Raw genomic sequence first — 14,456 nt, forward strand, 5'->3', positions numbered from 1 at the left:
TGTTCAAAAAATATAAAAATGGTACCATTAAATTCCTTACGAAAAACTATTTCATATGAGTATACACATCATAATATTTAGTCTTATATTTTAAGAGATATTGAAAAGAGAACGGAGTATCTCAAAATATGAGAAAGTCATATATAAAAAAACATTGAAAATATTAAATAATCATAAATTAAACTCGATCCTCTTTATTGTTTACTCGAAAATCGGTCGAAGTTAGAGTCTAGGAGTCTAGGACACATGGTCGGCATTCCCTCGCTCACATGAATCATACAATTCGTATTCAATTATTGTCGTGTAACGTATATTCGTACACCTGACATTTCACATTTTCACTCCTTTATATACACAGACATTCACCAGTCACATTAATCACAATTCCCAATACACAATTCCAACCAATAATAATATTCCCAACCAATCATGGAATACCCACACAATCACGTCGGCCACGTTGGCCACCACCGCCATCACAACAACCGCCGCGAAGACGATGACGACTTCAACAGCGCACCACCTCCACCACCACCCGTCTACGGCGACGAATACAACCAACCACCTCCACCATCCTACGGCGCACCCTCCTACGGAAACGCGTACGATCAACCACCACCCACATACGGCGGCTCGTACAATCAACCACCACCCTCATACGGCGGCGGGTACGATCAACCACCTCCACAACAACCTTCATACTCTCACCACGAAGGTGGTTATGATGGTGGGTCCGCACCCGCACATCACGGGTTCAAGCCACACATGCCGGATTTCCACCACCATGGTGGGCCACAGGATCATGGTTCCAGTGCCCATAACTACGGTGGTGGGCCTGATGTTGGGCCTGAAATGGGCTACGGTGGTGGGCCGGAGTTGGGACACCTGGCTAATAAGCCGAGTCATAAGATAGAGTGTAAGGCTGGTGGAGATAGGTATGTGTTTGGGATCCGTGATGGAAAGGTTATTCTTACTCATCCCGATTCCTCTGATCTTACTCAGGTTTGTTTTTTTTTTGGTAAATATTCTGTCTCAATCATTTGTGGATCTTGATTAATCATACGTGAGGCGGTTTCACACGAGATTTTGTAAAACCATTTTATTATTTAACTTAGATAACCTTATAAGGTTATTCTATTAAGTAATATAGGCGGTTTTACAATAATCTTTGTTTAAAACCGTGTTATAGAACTATTTGTGTTTTTATGTGGAAAGTTACTACCTTTATGGAGTACTTATCGGATATGGGAGTATGTGTGTATTTAGATTGAATTTGATTTAGTAAAGAAGGCATAGACTTTACTGATTATAGGTTGTCAAGGGGAATTTAAGTTCATTATGGTCAATTTATCTATTTACGCTCCATCCGTACCAATTATTTGTTTAGCTTTGATTATAATAATGTTCACGGAATAAAAAAAAAAGGTGAACAAATGAATGAGACGAATGGAGTAGTTGTATGTATAAGTTACGGAGTAGATTTTTTTAATGTTTGGTGTATGTGAATGTTGTTTTGGTTGCAGCATTGGTACAGAGATGAGAAGTACAGCATTAGGGTGAAGGATAAAGAGGGTCATCCCAGTTTCATGTTGGTGAACAAAGGCACGGGGCAGGCTGTTAAGCATTCTATTTCTTGTCAACCGGTGAGTCTTTCATCTTTGTTGTGCAGGCTCGAAAGAATTGAGTCAATAAGTTTAGGACGAAAAAAGGGAACTTTGTTGTGGATAAGAAACTGGGTCCTTATGCTTGAGCTTTATTGTAACCTATGTTACTCAATCTCGGTCAGGAGTATTCGTGACATTGCCATGATGGTTTTTGTGATGCTCATCTCATGTATAGCATCGCCAATTTTACTGCCTCATTTGATAGAATATCTTGTGATGGAATAAGTTCCTCTGCAGTAAATCCTCTTGTTCAGTTGATATATATTTTCACAAATGAGTGATTAATCTTGCATTTCTGTCTGAAATACTGTACAGGTGCAACTAACCCCATACAAGCCTGATGCTCTGGATGAGTCTGTTCTGTGGACGGAGAGCAAGGACCTCGGTTCTGGGTATAGAACTGTCAGGACTGTGAATAACATTCACTTGGTTATGGATGCTTGGAATGCTGATAAGGATCATGGCGGAATTCATGATGGCACAGTTATTGCCCTTTATGAAACCTGGAAAGGAGACAATCAAAATCAACAATGGAAGTTTATTCGTCATTGTAAGTCTTCATCTCCTGCACCTCCGTCAATTTACTAGTCTTGTATATTATTGTCCCAACTGTTATGCTAAGCTAAGCTACACTAATGTAAGATAACCAAATTTGCAGTCGAAATGTAAATCATAAGCTAATCATTGTCTCCGACTTGCTGCAGGAATGCTTTTAATAAACGCCCTGGATTACTGTGGATCCAGAGGCAGGAGACAAGGCATTGGGAAGGATTTGTTTCTCAAATCATTTTTTTCCTTTCATTGTTTACTGCTCGGTATTAATAATATACATTTGCATTTGTAAAAGGCGGTATAGCTGCGAGTAATAGAGATCCTTTCATGGTGAGTTTGAATTTGGATTGTATTGTATTTGATCGTATGCTTGTGTTATGTAATTTGGATCAGTTAAAACTCTATTAAAAGTATTATTGTTTTGTTGTGTGAAATTTGGGTATATATATTTGATGGCCATCATGTACAACTGCCTTAGAATGGATGTATTCTCCGGGTTTCAATCATCTGTTTAACTTTGATTAAAAAATACCCTCACACTTTTTTTATATAAAAGTAATCAAATGATTTGGACGGAGGGAGTAGTAATTAGCAACGAGAAGGAAAAGCATATCATCCCAAACTAAACTGATGATGTGCTTCTTTATTACGTGGAGCATCTGAGCGATGTAATTTCCAACGCAGTTTTCATCATGGATAATTTGTCAACAGCTTATTTGTGTTTTCTAACATAAGTGCGAGGCTGCATACTTCCTACCCCTACCTGCCCCGTTGAAATGATGCCAAATACAACCAAATCGAAGAGACGTGTCGTTTTAGTAACGTAAACAATAGAACAAAGAGTTATATAAAGCTTCAAAACCGGAGGATCTGAAAGTGATACATAACAGCTCAGTCTCATTTCACTGTTTACTCGAATGAGACTGTCTTTTAGAAGAATTTGTGAAGTACTTGTATAACAATGCGCAAAACCAACAATCTAAAACCTACATTTGCTGAACTAATCAGACCAAGGATTGTAATGGTGCCCTCCTGGATTCCCTGAATTTCCTGTCAATTCAAAAGGCACCATTGCTTGAGGACCAAACGCATTGTATGAGGAAACAACATCATTCTGTGCTGAACTTACTTGCCCTTCCATTCCATTAGTCCCATACTGTTCCAATACCTGCAGTTCCTTCCCCAGCATTTCTCGCTGCGTCTCCAATCCCGCCACCTGCACATAAGCAGGAGGCAAGACAGTAGCAGAAGCTGCAAACGGGTTTTGTAATGCCACGACTCCATTGCCGCCACTGATCATCTCAGAACAGATCGTGTTTTCACTTGCAGGTTTCTGATTATACATGCTCTCTAGCAGTAAATCATCAAATCCACCACCCATTTCGGGTTTTCTGGTCATCAGTGTACTGGCAGATTCTATTAGAGCCAACTCCCAGTCAGTAATAACTTGATCATCAAATTTAGTTTCACTTTCAGTAGTATTTTCACAGAACAATGCTAAAGACAAAGGCAAACCGGGATCTTCACATCGATCTTCTTCAACTGCTTCATCATTCTTCAAATCAATCAAATCCTGAATTTCATCAACCATATTCTCAGAGATGGCTTCCAACCCAACTGTTGGACTTGTACCAAAACTACTTTCTTGCGACCTATTCTTCGTCTTCTTGTTCTTCTCAGTACTCTTCAAATCATTCGCTTTCTTTTTCATAAACTTCTCCATTGTGCTAAGAAGATCATTGCTTATTCTTTCAACAACAGGATACTCCAATGCTGTAACAACCCCGAAATCCTTACACCAAGCATAAAACTCGACAAGTTCATCAATCTGTTTCGCAACAGTCACGTAAGTTCCTAAAGACTTAACAATATTCCAATACTCCATCCCCCAAAACAGATCCAACAAGAAGGACAACCCCTCACATATATCATTATAAAGCTTAAAACTTTCCTCAACAACCGGACACAGCGCAAGAACAACCAATTTCTGATGCTTACTCACATTCCTAGGCCTCATAGCAAGAACCCTCTCAAGCAATCTTTGCAATTGCTCCATCCTACGCAAAACCGTCTTAGTAGAACCCTCATCCTTGCCTGAAACCCGTAACCTCCTGTTCAACCACATCTGAACAATCCATTCCACTTTCTCATCAAGATACATCCCATAATTCCTAACAAAATCAGTATAATCCCAAGAATTCGTATGCGCATCGTCTTTAAAAACACACATATTACTCAACATTCCATACCCTTTCACATTACTTTCATTAACACAAGCAATCTCCTGCATAAAAACTTCATCTCCATTAGACATAAGCCTATGAACAAGAATCAAACACTTTAATGCAACAATCCAATCATGGGTTTTCTCAATCCTCTTGGAAATCAACTCTACACATTCAGTCCTTAGTGGTTTCGATATCGAACTTCGACGTAAAATTTCGTTGAAATACTTCTCATTTGGTACAATATCATCATGACTTGTTGCTTTTACTATCAAAATATCAAGAAATGGGTCAATATTACTTGCAACTTTTGCAATGCTGATTCTTGTTTGATCTTTTACTACTCCTATTGCCTTACGAATTGTACCCTTTGGTGCCATTGATTTACACTCCAAAAAAAAAAAAAAAAAAAAAAACAAGAAAAAAAACAGGGTTTTTTCAAAGATTTAATCTTTTTGTTTAAATTTTTTGTGGGTGTTTTTCAAGTGAGAAAATTAATGGGTTTTTAAACAAATTGAAGAGTAATTTTAAAAAAATTAAAAGAATTATGGAAGATTAAAGATACAAGAAAATCAATGGAGAAATTGGGTGAAGTGCGTAGAATATTGCCTTACGAATTCTATCCTTTGGCGCCATTGATATCTACACACCCCAAAAAAAAAACAGGGTTTTTCAAAGATTTAATCTATTTTGTTAAAATTTGTGTGGGTGTTTTTCAAGTGAGAAAATTAATGCGGTTTAAACAAATTGAATAGTAATTTTAATAAAATTAAAGAATTATGGAAGATTAAAGATACAAGAAAATCAATGGAGAAATTGGGTGAAGTGCGTGGAATTATAGGAAGTTCGTCTCACAGGGCTAAGTAATTAGAGTACTAAAATTGCCTTAATTAGTATTCTATCAGACATTCATACATCACGTATTTACAAATATATGGCTTAAAATGGAATTAATTGTTGGTGATTAGATGTGATCATTTTATTCTTAATGTGCGAGAAAAGAAATATTTGTGATTTGGTTGGGATGTTGGTCATCCTCTGAGATAATTTTATATTAATATAAAGCGTTCTAAAAAGGAAATAAAGAAGGTGAAGTATGGAAAATGATAATCTTTTATGTGAGCGATTTGGTGGGATAATTCATAATTGTCATGAAATCGTTTCACATGTGAAGTAGTGACCAATATGTCAATACGGCATGATGATGAGAAACGGTGAAAAGGGAGCCAAAAGAGCAATTTTTGATGTTGATGTGATTCGAACCCAGGTCATGAGTATCATATCTCATGACTTTACCAGCTAAGTTTACTTGACCTAAGCTTGTTAAGGAGTAATCGCTAGGGAGGCCGTAACATTAGAAATACGGAAAGCAAAACTCGAAAGCGGAGTGATAATTACTGAAAGAACACAACTTTAATCAAAATTTAATCTTTTAACCAACAATATTTGAATGAATTGTGTCAAAGTCTCATAACTCCAGTTTTAAACTGTTTGCCAATAATGAGATTCAATATTTGAATGAATTGTGTACATTAGTTATACATTGTATACATTTGAGTTGTGATAAACAACCTAATCAATGCACAAAAACTAAACTTGACTCCAGTTCTTAGTTTCTTACAGTACATTAGAAAAAAAAAATACAAAAAATCGACCGCCCTTGCAACCCTTCTTCAAGGGTTCTATTAGCTCTAGATCCGAGCACACCAAATGTCAAGTACAAGAACGAAAAGCCAGTCCTTCGAGATACTGATCTGACCCAGTATGGCGCTGTGCACCTGAGATGTGTTGAATTGTTGAGAGATGAGTGGTGCTCTGGTGCAAAAACATGCTGCAACATCAGACGGAATTAAAACTCAGAGTAACGAAACCCTGCATGAATGATTTACAATTTTGCTAAACTTTTTAAAAATTCAGAGATCCTGCATCTGAATTTCACACCTAGCTCCTAATTAAGATTGGTATAGATAATGCCAGCTCGACATCTATTAATCGGCTGGATAGGGGTCATGGTCTATACTTATGTAGTTACGGGTTCATGGACCTAAAACAGCCAATCGAGTGGGGTCAGTCGGGTTTCAATAAGTCCACTACTCCACTTCAGATGGAAGCTATCAGACTAATTAAACCCACATTGTCTTCCGTAAGCCTAAATGATTAATGCTTACATTGGCACCAAATCTCGTAACTATTGAAACTCTTGCGTGCTTGCACGACATATACTCGTATCTTCACACCAGAGTATCATCCATAATTCAAGCTATTCTTTCTACAAAATGATGAACTGCATGGAAAGGAAAATTACCAACTCACCGGGTGTGTTTTGCTGTATCGACCTCGAGTACACTGGAGTCAAAGTGACAAACCCGGTTTCCCGGTGCCAATAAATCTCAACTTAATGTCCACAAACACTATCTCGGACGAAGGATGGAAGATCAACCTGATATTTCTCGATCCCTTACACAACCACCAGGAAGGAGAAACTTATACTTATCAGCATTCTCCAACAGATAACCAGGAAGATTAACTCCAGAAGCAGACCGTGGAATCGATCCCATCTTCTTAAACAACTCCTTGAAACTATACTCTTCAGGAAGCATATCAAAAAGGTCATCCCCCTTACAGATGATGCTTTGAATTCGTTGACGATCTAAGAACTCTCTTCTCCTAACACGGTCAGCGTGACTATATGCTGTCATTTTGAACACAAAATCTTGAAGATTTTTAAAGCAGAAACTGCAATGCCAACCAGAATCCGAAAGAATGACATCAGACAGTCGAGAATGTCGATACCAGGTTGATGGGCCATAGATGTGGACAGAAGCCCGCCAGCTACTGTAGTCCACCGGGAACTCGAATGAATACATGTAATGCCTCAACTCCAAATGCATTACTGGTGGGAACCCATCACACCATTGAAGAAGCTTTACCGTGTGAGGACTCGGAATTTCGTCTACATCTGACATTATAAGGAGGTCACCATTTGAAATACCCGACTGTCGAATTATCCAGTTCATTGCTATCCTTTGCTGCCTCTCGAGCTCAAATGGATCCTCCCGAGGGACACGGTTGTTAACCCGGCCGGGAAATAAACCATAAGATATCTTACTTGCAGCAAAAGAAAATCGAGCACGGTTTGAATCAAAGTAAAGAGGTTTAGGGATGCCGGTGAAGGTAGTGTTGGATTCCATAATGACAAATTTGGTAACATAGGGTTCTAGCTCGTGCCACCGGATTTCAAGCAACTCAAGCTCGTTGCTAAAAATAATAGCATCGAATACTCGTCGAGGGTGTGAGCGGGCCGACCAACCATGAAGGCGGCATAGATTATCCATGGACACATTTTCAGCATAATAGTGAGGAAGATGGGAAAACAATGGAGGCGGTTTATCCCAAAGAGGGCGGAGAAAGTAAGTGATTTTTTGGTGATGCGCAAAAATTCCAAACAGGATGCTAGGAACAAGCAGGATTAGTATGATGAATACAAATTTACAGGGGGATTGCCTTGGAAGGCGGAGAGGTCGAAGGCGCATAATTTACTCTATAGTCGAAGTAATCAATACTCAATTCACCCTCTTCTCTGGTACTTGGATTTGTCAAGTTTTCCAGAAAAACTTAAAGCATGGAGCATCAAACACGGTCTGTAGCTCCAATATGATGATGGCTTTCGTCAGATACACCAGTTGTAAAAATCCCAAGGGAGGGCTAATCGGCAACCAATTGCAACTCTAAAGAAAGCACTTGTATTAAGCAAGAGTAAAGGTAATTATACTGATTCGCAATTACCTTCCGTAAAAATTACAAACATAAGTCCACTGATCAGTGTTGTTCAACAGGAGCAAGCACGATAGTTCCTTTATCTAGGTCTGGCCAACTTCAGAAAACGTGCCTCACGATGAGACCACCAACGATTGATGTATCTGCAAAAGGGCCAAATACCATCATGAACTACTCCATATATAAAAGGAAACATAAAGAGTTTAAGAGGCATACAATGGCAGAACGAGGGAGGGCTAACAGGGGCAGTCATCCTCCAAGTATGGAAAAATTGAAACTTTTAGTTATAATGTTCGATTTTTCTAGTTTACCTTATTGTATTACTAATCTCGTACGGAGTAATATTTTCCATCCCAAATTTCTAATCCCCATTGAGTGGTGAATGATGAGTTTAGTTCTTAAATCTGTCAACATCTATCAATACTTTTGTGGCTCATTTTAAGGAAAAATAACTAAAACTAAAAAATCTGACATATGAAAATACAAATGCCTAAAGAGGTAAAGTACAAATCTTCCTGAAGAAACAATAAAAACTTTATCTTTTGTATTTTTGTCAGCATCAAAACTGCCTTTTTCTCCATGATAACCAATTTTATGCTGCATCAATTGACACCAATAATCAACTCAAGTAAGAATCCGCTCCATTTCTTTCTGTACATTTCCGTAACCATTGGCCCCGATTCAATCTTAGACAAATCTACTCCCTCCCCATTTTTTTCACCCCATTACCTAATTTATTCTGGACCGTTGATTCGGTAATGAACCATCGATTTCCTCCAAAGAAATATAAAGGATCCTATATTCCCAGTTCATTCAACATAAGAATTTTCCAAATCAAATCTTTGCAACTCATCAACTCAAATTGATCCCTCTAAAAAATACCCACTCCGTACCAATCATTTGTTTACCTTTGATTAAAATACTCGACACAGTCCGTATAAAAGCTAAACAAATGACAGAGATGGAACAACAAACTTGATTTGTAGGTAGGCAGTTCATAACTTCATATATATGCACATGCAAAATACAGTAATACAACACATAACCTTTCTTACAAAACCAATAAATATAACCCAAAATCAAGCATTAAAGGTATTTAAAATCTGGAAAACAATCGAAAAGTCAAAATAGATCAATAGTAACTCCAGTGGCGGATCTTGAAGTAAATAACACAAGAGGTTGACTTCGTGAGTAAATACTAAGACTCAACCAATGAGTCATGGGAGGCCGACTGATAATTTTACACTAATAATATAAAAGGGCAACGGGACCGAGCTTCCTACCGATATAACTAAGGTCTTCCGCTGCTGATAGTAAAAAAATTTCTAGCTAAGATAAAACCTTCAAGGACTTAAAATAAATAAAGGGGAAAAATCCTCAAAAAAAAATATATTACCTGGTATTTTGAAGAGTAATACAGAAGAGAGAAGGAAGAAATGAAGGATGGAGGCCTCTGGAATGGACGAATGGTGGGTAACTTGATTTTGTATGAACAAATTCAAATATTTTATTTGTGTTAGAGCATCTCCAATGGTTACCCAAAAGGACTTGCTTGCAAATAAAAAAAATGTCAAGTAGTTCTTGGCCAATTGGAAAGACTTCTATCAACTAAATTAAATTGAAATTTAGAGGCTTCAATGGAAATAAGAAATTCAAAATGGTCCTACAAAAAAATCTACCAACTAAAATAAAACACATGGAAATAGGCATGAAGTACAATTAATTTCTAAGCCACGATACAAGTCTGAGTAACTGCAGTTGTTTTTAGTTTAAAAAAAAATAGTGTAGAAAAAATCTTATGTAAGCGAAGGTAAAGGTTTGAAAGAAGAACTTACCTTACCATCAGTAGATCTTTCTTATGCTTCTTTTCTTCTTCGTCTTGTCTTGATGGAATCTGTATGTCACATGGCATGTGCTCAGTCAACTTTTTTTCTACTTTGAATGCCCGTGCATTGACTTATTTATAATGCAAAAAAAAACGCTGTAAGGGTTTAATGTTCAATGTTTACATTCTAGTTTCTACTAGTATTGGTGCCCGGCTTCGCCGGGCTACTTTTACTTACCATTAATTTTTTATTTTCATTAAATAAAATAACTTAAAGTTGCATAACCCATACATTTATCATTAATAAATTTTTTCTATGACATATCCTAAAATTACAATGAAATAAATTTTGAGACAAATTCACTTCTCCCGCTATTAATTTTTACTCTTATTAATGAAACAATAGTAATAACATTTCACTAGTTGCCCGTAATCATTGTTGCTTTCATTACTCACGTCGTAATTATTGTTACTGTCACTACTTCCGCATTAATATTGATAATTTCACTACTCCCGCCGTAATTATTGTTACTTTCACTATTGGCGCATTAATATTGATTATTTCACTACTCCCGTTGTTGTTTTTACCAATTTCACTAATCTCGCTAATAATATTGTTACTTTTACTATTCAAATGAGTGATTACTATCATATAACTATATCCAATGTTACTACAATTCTTTTCTTTACTGACGAAATTACTTTTACTACTTACGCATGCAATTTTGAGAGGATTATATATTAATATAAACATATTACATATATGTATTAAATCAAATCGAAAGAATTATGCAATATTACATATTATGGAATCTGACTTGAATTTCACTCAAGTTACTTTTGGGAATTTCACTCAAGTTTTAACCATTAGACTCGAACCTCATGGCTATCACCTACACCTGGGGTTTTACCCAGTCTGTCAAACCGGAAAGAATCGCGGGTTCCCATGTCAAAAAAAAAAATAAAAAAATAAAAAGAGATGATATTAAGAAGCCAAAATTGCATAGACCTTGTTATACCAAACTCCATATGTGCACATTGACATTGTCACGTAGTGAATTTTTTTTCTATTTCTTAAAAATGTAGTACGAATTCGAGCCAGGTGGGGACGCGGGGAGATAAGGCGTCAAAGCTTGCTTTTTTTTTTTTTTTTTTTTTTTTTTTTTTGATTAGGTAAGAAAACTAGGTTTCAGTTAAATTAGGTTAATCTTTTGTCAATTGATCAAGTGGTCGACTGCTCAGGTACTTCACGCTGCATGTTCAAAGGTAATCTTGTTATTTTCGAACTCGAGTTGATTTTTGAAAGTGTTACCCAGGATTACCAACTACATCCTGGCAAACTTTTCAATTTCTTGTTCTCCTTCTTAATCCGCTTCTTCAATCTAGCCACATTTCCCCAACTGCCTTTTCCAGCATATAAACCCGACAATAAACTTGGCCCTGCTCCCTGAGGTTCCAGGTCAGCCAAACGCTTTGCCGCTACCTCTGCAAGCTCTACGTTATCATGTTGCCTACAAGCTCCTAGAAATGCTCCCCATACAAACAAATCAGGCTCCATTGGCATCTCATTGATTATTATATCATAAGCTTCCATTAATCTTCCTGCTCGACCTACGAGATCCACCAAACACGCATAATGCTCGAGTCTTGCCTTTATAGCATACTTCTCTTCCATTGATTTAAACACGTTTTTTCCGACGACCACCAATCCACCATGGCTACAAGCTGTTAACACCGCAGTGAATGTCAGATGATCGAGTTTTTCTTTCTCTTCGACTTCCATCCTTTTAAAGAGCTCTATTGCTTCATTACAATAGCCGTGATTAGCATATCCAAATATGATCGAGTTCCACGTAGGAGTATTTCTTTTCGACATTTTATGAAATAAGGTTGATGCTTGATATATCGATCCACATTTTGCATACATGTCAATTAGCGCGCTCTTTACATAAACGTCCTCGTCAAGTCCATTCCGCATTGCAAACCCGTGTATCTCCTTTCCCCATGTCACATTCCCGACGTTAGCACAAGCTGATAAGAGACTGCTAATTGTATTCGTCGTTGGAAAGCAGCCGGAATCCAACATTTTTAGGAATGTGACAAAAGCTTCGTTATTTCTAAAGTTCTTCACCAAACCCGATATGATAGAGGTCCATGACACCACATCCGGCTCAATCCCACTAACGCGCATCAACTCAAGTAGTTCATCCACCATCAAGTCATCCCCTGCTTGCGAAAACCCTGCAAGTAAAGTATTCCAAGTTACAACATTCGGTCTCAATCCCATCAACTGCACATCTTTAACTAGATTTAGTGCCTCTTTCAACAGCCCCAAGTGAACATAACCGGAAACCAGAGCATTTACGGTTACTAAATCCTTCTTAACCATGCTGTCAAAAACCCTCCTTGCTTTCTCGACGAACCCACATTTAGAGTACATATCCACCAGAGCACTACAAACATAAGCATCGTCCTCGAACGAATGCCTCAAAATCAAACCATGTATTTCCTTCCCTGTCCGCCATTCCGATAGATGCCCACAAGCCTTAAGAGCACTAGGAAGGACATAATTATTCGCCTTCACTCCTTCCGCCGACATTTCCCACAAAAAATCCAATGCTTCCCTATAAAACCCACATTTCGCATACGCACCGATAAGAACGATCCATCGTCGATAATTTGACTGCGGCATTTCATCGAACAGTTTCCGGGCAATCCCTAATTCACTACATTCGACATACATTGCTACGAGCTTGGAAGCAAAATGGGTCTTACCGACCAGCCCATTTACGACTAAACGGGCATGTATGGTTTGTCCTAATCGTAACGATCGAGTGTGGCCACATTTTTCGACGTAAGTCAAGTACGCTTCGGAGGATGTTTCGAAAAAACGGTTAGTAATGTAGGTTGCCTTGCCAGATATGTGCAGGGTGGATTTTCTTAAAGGAATAAACATTTGAGTAACTAGTGTAAATCGCACTGTATCGCACTAGTTAAAGTTTGAGAAAAACTTACTAAATAAGGTCACGCACTCATGACTCATGTCCATGTTTGGATTTTCTTAAAGGATTGTATGAATAAAAATCCAAATATGGGCATGAGCGCGTGATCCTAGTTCGGTGAAAATTAACCGCAGTAGTTGATGATATTCAATCCGAAATCTAAAACCAATAAAAATTATATGTAAGACGAGATACAAGTACGAAGTACTTAATTATCTTATATATATATATATATATAGATCTAGGATCCTATCAGAACCCTCTCCTCATGAGAACCATGAGAACCTCGGACTCAGAACATTTATATCAAAGGTACAACAATATTTAGACTATGGTTCAGAACTTTTTTACCAAAGGTACATAGGTTTGCACTATATTATACTCCATCCGTCATAATTATTTGTTTGCCTTTGATTTATCTTAACATGAATATTGTATCAAAGAACAATCAAATACCGCATTCAAACCCAGTTTCATATCAAATTGAATCCAATAATCAATAAACTAAGAAGCTAGTAAGAATCCATGTTAACTGCAAATACAGAGAAGAGATATACATTTACTGACCGAGCAAATAACCTCAAAATCCATCATACAAGAACTAAATCAAAGCATAGACTTTGTTTTACTCGTAAATGGAAGCGTAGTGAGAGATTGAAAAAAAAAACTACAAAAAAAGGGTCGTGTAATGCTCTGTTATGCTGTGAGGGGTAAATAAGAGTCCACAAGTACCATCTATGTCTCCATTTCCTAAGGCCTCAAGAATAAATTCATCAATTCATAATATGCTGAAAGATTCTTGCAAGTTGCAACACTTTACCCATGATGTATTCTCTTTTTATGGTTATTGGGAATTTAGTAGTTGGAATATACAAATGCTTCATCTAATTTTATCTTGCCTCAAATTAAAAATAAATCCTAATTAAAATTCTTCTACTACTGTTTGATTACTTCAACTCTTGAAAAATGATTTATGTGAAGATGACTCAAATTCTTAATCGTAAAATATTTGCTTAAGACGGACTTACACAAATCTATTTGTAAGAAGAGAGGCAACGAACCCTCATACCTTTGGTAGAAAGCTTCTGAACCTTTAGTATAATATTGTTGTACTTTTGGTACAAAAGTTCTGAACTTGAGGTTCTCACGGTTCTCAAGGGAAGAGAGTTCTCATAGGATCTCAACCATATATATATATATATATATATATATATATAGATTTAAGATCCGGTGAGAACGAACACTCGGTGAGAACGGCGAGAACGAACACTAACCATGAGATTAAAAAGAAATCCACGGTCCAAACTCTAACCTCACATAAATTACCCAGACAAAAATTAACTCTTCGTCAGTTTCAAACATCCGTACTCCAAAGTCCAAACAAATTGTCAATCACTCATCAAATTACAAT

General features: G+C 37.3%; 4 protein-coding genes across 8 annotated transcripts; 1 reads left to right on the forward strand and 3 right to left on the reverse strand.

The window, feature by feature from the left end:
• Positions 1–301: 301 nt before the first annotated feature.
• LOC141606035 (ricin B-like lectin EULS3) lies at positions 302–2,650 on the forward strand. Its single transcript, XM_074425005.1, has 4 exons — positions 302–1,002; positions 1,524–1,643; positions 1,980–2,214; positions 2,369–2,650. Coding segments are annotated over exons 1-4 (930 nt in total). The 5' UTR covers positions 302–429; the 3' UTR covers positions 2,371–2,650.
• Positions 2,651–3,090: 440 nt separating this feature from the next.
• On the reverse strand, positions 3,091–4,824 carry LOC141606034 (putative clathrin assembly protein At4g32285). Its single transcript, XM_074425004.1, has one exon. The coding sequence runs from the start codon at positions 4,819–4,821 to the stop codon at positions 3,217–3,219; it is 1,605 nt and encodes a 534-aa protein (XP_074281105.1). The 5' UTR covers positions 4,822–4,824; the 3' UTR covers positions 3,091–3,216.
• Positions 4,825–5,916: 1,092 nt separating this feature from the next.
• On the reverse strand, positions 5,917–9,743 carry LOC141606036 (uncharacterized). Of its 5 annotated transcripts, none has more exons than XM_074425008.1 (3): positions 9,615–9,743; positions 6,755–8,361; positions 5,917–6,272 (listed from the first exon to the last, which is right to left on the reverse strand). In XM_074425008.1, the coding sequence occupies exon 2, from the start codon at positions 7,972–7,974 to the stop codon at positions 6,877–6,879; it is 1,098 nt and encodes a 365-aa protein (XP_074281109.1). In that variant the 5' UTR covers positions 7,975–8,361; positions 9,615–9,743; the 3' UTR covers positions 5,917–6,272; positions 6,755–6,876. The 5 variants fall into 5 exon arrangements, with proteins under 5 accessions (XP_074281109.1, XP_074281110.1, XP_074281108.1 ...); XM_074425009.1 differs by lacking the exon at positions 9,615–9,743 and adding an exon at positions 8,530–8,923; XM_074425007.1 differs by lacking the exon at positions 9,615–9,743 and adding an exon at positions 8,435–8,923.
• Positions 9,744–11,204: 1,461 nt separating this feature from the next.
• On the reverse strand, positions 11,205–13,224 carry LOC141609241 (pentatricopeptide repeat-containing protein At5g59600-like). The gene has a single exon (XM_074428382.1). The coding sequence runs from the start codon at positions 12,997–12,999 to the stop codon at positions 11,362–11,364; it is 1,638 nt and encodes a 545-aa protein (XP_074284483.1). The 5' UTR covers positions 13,000–13,224; the 3' UTR covers positions 11,205–11,361.
• Positions 13,225–14,456: the final 1,232 nt, after the last annotated feature.

This window comes from Silene latifolia, chromosome 10, assembly GCF_048544455.1.
Source record: "Silene latifolia isolate original U9 population chromosome 10, ASM4854445v1, whole genome shotgun sequence".
NCBI lineage: Eukaryota > Viridiplantae > Streptophyta > Magnoliopsida > Caryophyllales > Caryophyllaceae > Silene > Silene latifolia.

Bases quoted from the DNA above. Each gene is read 5' to 3' on its own strand.
- LOC141606035 (XM_074425005.1), top strand. From the start codon at position 430: ATGGAATACCCACACAATCACGTCGGCCACGTTGGCCACCACCGCCAT. The intron at 1,003-1,523 runs GTTTGTTTTTTT...TTTTGGTTGCAG, and splicing joins ATTCCTCTGATCTTACTCAG to CATTGGTACAGAGATGAGAA. The intron at 1,644-1,979 runs GTGAGTCTTTCA...AATACTGTACAG, and splicing joins ATTCTATTTCTTGTCAACCG to GTGCAACTAACCCCATACAA.
- LOC141609241 (XM_074428382.1), bottom strand. From the start codon at position 12,999: ATGTTTATTCCTTTAAGAAAATCCACCCTGCACATATCTGGCAAGGCA.
- LOC141606034 (XM_074425004.1), bottom strand. From the start codon at position 4,821: ATGGCACCAAAGGGTACAATTCGTAAGGCAATAGGAGTAGTAAAAGAT.
- LOC141606036 (XM_074425008.1), bottom strand. From the start codon at position 7,974: ATGCGCCTTCGACCTCTCCGCCTTCCAAGGCAATCCCCCTGTAAATTT.